The 8,034-nt window shown below is 45.1% G+C and overlaps 1 protein-coding gene across 2 annotated transcripts in view; it reads left to right on the forward strand.

The window, feature by feature from the left end:
* EPG5 (ectopic P-granules 5 autophagy tethering factor) overlaps positions 1-6,387 on the forward strand; it is a 121,205-nt gene extending 114,818 nt beyond the window's left edge. For both annotated transcript variants that reach the window (XM_007974156.3, XM_073006345.1), the window contains exon 44: positions 1,364-6,387. In XM_007974156.3, the coding sequence (XP_007972347.3) occupies positions 1,364-1,546 (183 nt within the window). In that variant the 3' untranslated portion in view covers positions 1,547-6,387. The remainder of the gene's footprint in view (positions 1-1,363) is intronic.
* The last annotated feature ends 1,647 nt before the right edge of the window (positions 6,388-8,034 follow it).

Here is an 8,034-nt window from a genome sequence, read left to right on the forward strand (position 1 = left end):
CTTAGAGTGATGACTCCCTGCATGTCCCATACATATTTGTCATCAGGATATTCAGATTTGTAGAAAGTTGTCCTTTTAGAAAATGGTTATTCTTAGGCAAACTGTCAAAGTAGACTGTTTGGGGGACTAAATTTAAAGAAGGAAAGGAGAGGGAGAGAGACAGAGAGACACTGTGGTTCATGGGAAATGCCTGTCCCAATTGATTCCTATTCTTAAATTGAACTCTGTTTACATAGCTCCTAATTTGATGCCCAGATACCTTCAGTTTATTTTCAACCCAAAGACTTCCATCTACAGCCCTCCTGGTAGTTAATTTCTAAAATTCCGGTTTATTTATCATCCTCAAAAAAATCACCTCTTTTTGTTTTTGAATCAAGCACATTCCATCTTTTAATACATATTTTCTAGTGCAGTGGTTTCTGTAAAAGGGACAAGGAGGGAGTGGGGCACTCCATGGTGGGGGATGTCCCCCAGTGAGGAGGGAAACACCATCAGAATCCTGGGGTGGATGAGTTTGTTACGTTGGAAAACGAAACTCCCCACCCAAAAATCAAGGGCCACTGTTGATTTTTTGTTTTCTCTATATACAGTCTCTTCCCCTTCTCTTCTCCTACTATGAAGAAAGGAATCATCAAAATTCTGGAGTCAAAGAATGTTTTTCTTTCCTTCTTCCTCTGAAGAGAGGAATGGAAACAGTTTCTGCCATGATTTTGTGTCATTTGTCAGAAGGATTCGGGAGGAACCTATGTACTTCATGCTTGTTGGCAGATTTAACAACCTTCTCACTTACTCTTGGCAGCACTTAGCAACGGGTGCCTCTAGAATTCCTTTCCGTTAGACAGTTTCATATAACATTATCTCATAATCTAGGAACATATCCAACAGCAGATTGAACAGATTTCACCTTAGCAAGATGAGGCTGGTGCTTGGGATTTCCGGTTGGGCCCTAGGAACGGAAGGAGTGGACATTCTGGTGGGGAGGACCCCACAGGTGGGACTGGGGAGAATGAGGACAAGGCAGGCTTTAGAAATGGATGTGGCAGGTGAGGTGCCCAGCAACAAGAGCAGCCTGCCACAGCAGTGGCTCTTGGTAAGGCAAGTTTGGGAAACAGCGCAGAACAGAAACAGGGAAGGCTGGGTGTGGGATGCTGCAAAGGTCACAGAGGCTTTGGCTGCTGGCCTCCTTCTGGTTGTGGTTAAATTAATCAATGCCTGCCTTTCGGACTCCTGACCTCAGTTCTGTAGGCCTCCTTCCCACAAGGCTCACAGTTGAAGTACATAGTAATAATGGGTGTGCTGCACCTCTGGCAGTCACATTATGTGCCTCTGTGGAGTTAACCCTCTCGTCTTCCATGTCTTTTAGGCTCTGAATGCTCTTGAATCCATGTCATCAAGTAAGCAGTATGTTGAATACCAGGATCAAATATTGCAAGCCACCCAATTTATAAGGCATCCTGGCCATTGCCTTCAAGATGGGAAAAGCTTCTTGGCTCTTCTCATTAACTGTCTGTATCCAGAAGTGCATTATTTGGACCACATACGATAGTAGCACTGAGGCTCTTGAAAAACCCATTGCTGTTTATGTTTACATGTAACTTTCCTGTTGCACAAGTAACTTTGCTCAATTTCACTGTAGAGCTCAGTTCGGCCCATGTGTAGTTGACTGAGACGCAAGTTGGGAGGCATTAGATATTAGATAATTCTGAGGGGTGTGTGTGTCTGTTTGTGTGTGTGTGTGTGTGTGCGCGCGCGCTCTTAAGACCTTCTGGAGACTCTCAGTTTTTATATTTATCCACAAGAGAAACTTACTAAGTTCCACTTGGGTACAGAGCCACTCACAGTTGCCGAATGTCCCAGTCATCTCACAAGACCTCCAGATGGAGTTCTTTGTATGTTTCCACTTCTGTCTCCGTTTTATGTAAGTGTTCCAGATCTGACAACCTTGGAAGTCACATAGTACCCTTACTTTTAAACCCCATTTGTGCTCCTCCAAAGTAAAAAAGTCAATTTTGAAAATTTCTGCATTTCTCAAATGTGGGGAGATACAATAGTTTTAAAGTATTGTTTTTCTCAGAAGGAAGATAAAAATGCCGAGTTCGTTAAAGTGGGTCATGTGTAAAATATGACCGTTGATCATGATTATAGTGGGCAGTAGAGATGATGACAAGTCCATTTCCATCCAGCCATGTGTCCTCATGGAAAAGGAGCTGCCTGTCTGAATCAGGGTGGCAAGCTGGCAGTCTGGGAGGAGCATGTTTTACACAGGTGTTTTGTTTGGTCCACTTGGCGAGGCGTGCAGACAGGGCTGCCTCTCTCCAGTCAGGAGAGTCTGGGCATTCCCTCGGGCCCCGACCCTAGTCTCATTCACATCACTTGCCCCTGTCGATGCCTAAGTTTGCACCCTTTGATAGACACCATGTTTGATATCTGAAAGGCTCACTGTCAGGAGACAGAGACTGAGGGAGACTGAAGACCTCATTCTCTGTTCCCTGCTTGTTTTTTAACTTCATATTTAAACTCAGATGAAGCCACTTGTCTGCTGAAACACTTGTCTGTGGAAACTGGGTCAGGTCAGGAGATCTACTGAAATTTGGCTTTTTTTCAATAGCCACGTGCCTTCTGTTGTTGACAGTTCATTCATTACCAAAGCCTGTGTGTAACTTTGCCTTGTTCTGTGGCCATCTTCTTGCTCATGTTATTTATCCTGGGAATGAGCAGTTTGACTTCTGTTATCACGTTCCTCATTCTGTCAGCTCTACGTGGATTTTGCCTGCACAGCTGGCTTAATATGTCTTTGTGTATGGGTAGTTTGTAGCCCGAGAATATTTACCTAAAAATGTCTAAAAAGCCACCAAGAACGTTTGTAGGGGTGTAGGGATGTAGTTAACAGAGTGCTAATCTCTCCTCAAATGTCCTTGTGGAATGCTTCCCCCCAGATTGGGAAGTTGGTAGGAGCTTTTCTTTACTTTGAATTTATTTAGTTGGACGGAATGATTCTTCCTCACAGACACGCTTTGCAGCTTTGATAAAGAACATCCTGTCCAGTCTCTTGAGTTTTACAGGCCACCAAATGTCCATCTCAGAGGGACCTGTCTCAGCTTTTCTTATTTTTGCTTCTCTCTGTTTTCAAAATTAGTCATCTTGTTCTGTGTATAAGAAAATTTGACAAGCTGTGTACAGTTTATTAGTCTGATCTGGCAACACTGATTTTTGTTTGGAAATACTTCGTGTTTTCTTTGAGGAGGATATAATTATTGCTATCCTAGGATGTGAAATTTTGGAGTGACAGTATGCACATTTTAAAGAAAATTATGATTAATCTGTGTAATGTTTTTGGTCTGTAAATATTATAAAAAATAAAATCAATCTTTGGTTGTAACTGGTTAAAAACCAAATTATAGGGATATCACACTATCTTATAAAGTGTTTCAGCTGCTAAAGTTGCTGTAGGTTGTTACGCCTGATGTCATTTAATTTATTTGACATTGAACTTCATTAATCGTCAGAGATGGTCAGTGAAAGCGCTTCCTCTTTAACTCTTTCTTGCTTAACCTTGGAAGCTTGACTCAACTCCTAGGTTTCTATGGGAAACTCTGGGCTAGGAACATGCTATAAAGACACTAAGATAGTTCAGACATGGCCATGCTGCTGTAGCCTCCTGGGAAAGAAGGGCAGCAGAGAGACCAGCCCACCCATTGGCTTGCAGGGGTAGGGAGCCTTTGCTTGAAAAAATTGTTGGCCTCCAGAGAGCGTGAGGCAGTGGTTTCAGAATCAGTGATGGGTGCTGCACATCAATATTGGAATCAAGCAAGACCAAGACCTCGTGGACTGAGCAGTGCGGAGGGTGAACGGCTGCGGGCTCCAGACTTCACCGTAGGGTGGCCAACAGTGGCATCGGGACCAAATAAGGATGTCTAACTGCTTCCTGGGATCAAGAGGAGGCAGCATTCTGGTTGCTATGAAAAACATCTCTCTCCCTCTCCATCACTCCCCATGCTGCAGTGCACAGGTGGGTGGCAGAGGCAGGCGGCATCCCTGAATCATGTTGCCCCATTGCCTATTAATAGAACAAGTGAAGGGCAGGATGCTGGAACACACCAGACATAGAGGGAGGGAGGTCCTGCCAGATGTGTCTACACAGTTGTCTACACAGCATGACAGTAGCAGTGGAGTCGGGACCCACCCGTACATGTTTCCAAAGCTCCTGCACACTTGGGACCTCAGCTTCAAGGCAGGACTCGTTTCTTAGTCTCACCACCCTTTGTTGGCTCAGCCATCGCATGCCTCTGCCCCACAGGTGTTGTGTGCCTGAGTCTCTCACTTCTTTGAGGTTGGGGGAAGCCTAGTCCAGAAAATGAAAACCCATAGACCAGCCTAACTTCCTTTCAACCAAGTGACAGCCTCCTTGTTCCTCCCAATTCATCATCAAAATCAGCGTGTACATGTCATACAAGCCGAGAGTGTTCATGGCCTTGTTCCTTTCAAATGAAGGTGATATATACTTTTTCACTGAGTTTCTATTCCTAAAATTCTTTCTTCTGGAGCAGGAAGCAAATGTCCTGGAATCGTAGACTTTCAAAGTCAGAAGGGTCATTCAGGTTCATCTAGTGCCCTTCTCACTCTGCAGGGATCCTCCTCCGCTCCTGTCCAGTGCCTGGTGGTCCAGCCTGTGATGGGCAGGCCCAGGCTGCCATTGACAGGCTCTGGAGTTCTGTTTTCTATTGAACCGAGATGTTTCTACATTGCCTATTGGTCGTAGTTCTGCCTAGAGCAGTTCAGGCTGGGGCTGTTCTCTTGCCCCTCCTTGAGGCAGACTTTTAGATATTTTCAGTTGTTATCACATGTCTGACACCACTTCCACCCTATCCCTCACCTCTTAGTCCTCTCCAGGCTAAATCCCCCAGTGTCTTTTTTTTTTTGAGACGGAGTCTCGTCTATCACCCAGGCTCTGGAGTGCGATGGCATGGTCTCGGGTCACTGCAACCTCTGCCTCCTGGGTTCAAGCTATTCTTCTGCCTCAGCCTCCCAAGTAGCCAGGACTACAGACGCACGCCACCACGCCTGGCTAATTTTTGTATTTTTTAGTAGAGACGGGGTTTCACCCAGCCGTTGAGACAAGCTGGTCTCAAACCTTTTGGTCCGCCCACCCTGGCCTCCCAAAGTGCTGGGATTACAGGCATGAGCCACCACACTCGTCTCCCCCGCAATGTCTTTAGTTAGACCTTTTCCACCATCATGTCTAACTGGGCTGCAATTTGGGGAAAGTGTCCAAATTAGTCCATGTTATCCTAAAAGGGGTGTGCCCCGGATTAGCAGGGCCAGGGCTAGGGTGAGACAAACGAGGCACACATCTAAGTTGGTGCTTGCCTGCAGGTGCCAAGAGAGTGCTTCCTTGGGTTTACACCCGTGGTGCCTTCTTTACCTCATTCTGGCCCCAGCCCTGGGGTTAGAGTCGTGCCAGTGTGGTCCAAGTGGTGTAATTCCCTAGATGCTTAGGCAGCATCAGCTTTCAGTAGCTGTGCCCCATGCAGGGCACATTAAGCTAGCGGCAAGTTGAGACTGCAGACGTCAGCTTAACATCAGTTGTTGCCCGAGACAGATTTCATCCCACATCTTCATGACAGGCCTAACAACAAGGCACTTTGCCCTTAATCCTCTACTACTTCCTGCTCTTCATTTTGGGCCAACTGTGCAGCTCATTTTGAGATAGTAGCTGATCATTTTTCTGATCAGTTAACTTTGTCTTATTAAGCAAAGTGAAGAATATAATGTTGGAAAATAAGTGTGTTGCTTAAAAAAGAAGTATCCCCTTCTACCATCTTGCATTTGTGTCTGGGTTGTGCTGGGTAAAGTTCTAGACTTACTAATGCAGACTTCATTTTGGTCCGGTTTCCACAGCATGCCTCAGGCATCAGTGTCCAGGAGTAGCTGTATTTGAGGTTTCCTCCACTCTGGTAGGTTCCTGATTCCTGATGAAAATAACTTGAAAAAAAATAATTATACTACTGATCCTCTTTTGGGATAATGCAATTGCTAAGGAATGTTGTCGATTATAATTTTTATTTTTTAATGTACAGATGTACTATCTCTCATTGAGCACTGAGAGTTAGAATTCATTTTTCTTTCCATAGTTTAAAATCACTTATGTGGAGACACATACTTCTTAAGTGTGCTCAACTCTTTTCCTTCCCACATATGTAGTGTGACCTTTAAAAACGACAACTTTATTTTGGACATTAAATGTGCAATATTCACTACTTATTCATTGTTCAGCATTTTTCATACCTGTACAAAGGGTAAGTTTTTATATCGTGGTGAGAAACAGGAAGAAATGACAATTGGTTAAGTAAAATTCTGCAAATAAACTAGATTCAAATTTAATTTACACATGGCGGGCCGGTCTCATTGTTTCCTGCAAGTTGGTTGACAGTCTTTTCACACATAAACCACAATAAGAAAAATTTTATATGAGAAATTTTGTAATGGATGGAATCTTTATTCTGTGACCTTTCACCACAATGGGTGAGGCCTCTAATTTCAAAGGGAAGTTTTAACTTGAGAATGTAAGAATTGGCAGGGACAGGAGGCCACCTGCTCATCCCAGAGAAGTCAGTAGGGTCTGTGATGTGGCCTTGAGCTTGGTAAGAGCAGGGCCATAAAAATTGCACAAATGAGATGGGAGTGGGAGTGCTTCTGGCAGTGTAACCCCAGCTTGGTCATGGTCTGCTGGGAAAATCCACCTTCAGTGATGGCATGCCCAGGGAGTTCTCTTTAGTGTTATTTTTCACTCACATTCATAAGATGCACTTTGAATGGGCCAAGGTGTGGAGAAGGGTCTGCACATTCCATTTGAGAATTACACCAATTTGGGATTCCTTGGGGACAGGCCTTTCTGGGAGTGGGGTATGTCTCCCTCACCCTTGTCTAAGCTTGGCAGCTTTTTAAATCAGACGAAACCACAGAATTTAAGGGTTGGAAAGTGGCCTAGAGGCAGGTTGTCTCACTTCCTTCTATTGCAGGAGCCAAGTTAACTGCCTCCAGACCAGTGGGCACCTTTGTGGGGACACTGTGAAAGAAACGATCTTTCTCCAAAAATGCTTCTTTTCTGAAGACAGCCGTTTTCCCTCTTGGTCTTTCTTTGCCACCCCTTGTTTAATGTATAATCAAGAAATAACCAAAAAAAATGGGCAACCAGCAGCCCTCGGGGCTGCTCTGCCTGTGGAGTAGCCATTTTCTTACTCTTTTTTTTTTTTGAGATGGAGTCTCACTCTGTCGCCCAGGCTGGAGTGCAGTGGCGTGATCTCAGCTCACTGCAAGCTCCACCTCCCGGGTTCATGCCATTCTCCTGCCTCAGCCTCCTGAGTAGCTGGGACTACAGGTGCCCACCACCACGCCTGGCTAATTTTTTTGTATTTTTAGTAGAGACAGGGTTTCACCATGTTAGCCAGGATGGTCTTCATCTTCTGACCTCATGATCCGCCCGCGTTGGCCTCCCAAAGTGCTGGAATTACAGGCGTGAGCCACCATGCCCAGTCTTTTTCTTACTCTTTTTACTTTCTTAATCTTGATTTTGCTTTGCACTGTGGACTTACCCTGAATTCTTTCTTGCTCGAGGTCCAAGAACCCTCTCTTGGGGTCTGGATTGGGACCCCTTGCTGGTAACAAGATCTCTTTCCTCCCTGGGGCTTTCCCTCATTTTAAAATGAGAATAATTCCAGTCTTACCTCCTGGGCTCTTAGAACCCCCTGAGAATTTTTTTTTTTTTTTTGAGACAGAGTTTTGCTCTTGTTGCCTAGGCTGGAGTGCAGTGGCGCGATCTCGGCTCACTGCAGCCTCTGCCTCCTGGGTTCAAGCAATTTTTGTGCCTCAGCCTCCTGAGTAGCTGGGATTACAGGCACCTGCCACCATGCCTGGCTAGTTTTTGTATTTTTAGTAGAGACGGGGTTTTGCCTTGTGGGCTGGTCTTGAACTCCTGACCTCAGGTGATCCACCCACCTTGGCTTCCCAAAGTGACACAGGCATGAGCCACCATGC

This window comes from Chlorocebus sabaeus, chromosome 18 (assembly GCF_047675955.1).
Source record: "Chlorocebus sabaeus isolate Y175 chromosome 18, mChlSab1.0.hap1, whole genome shotgun sequence".
Taxonomy (NCBI): domain Eukaryota; kingdom Metazoa; phylum Chordata; class Mammalia; order Primates; family Cercopithecidae; genus Chlorocebus; species Chlorocebus sabaeus.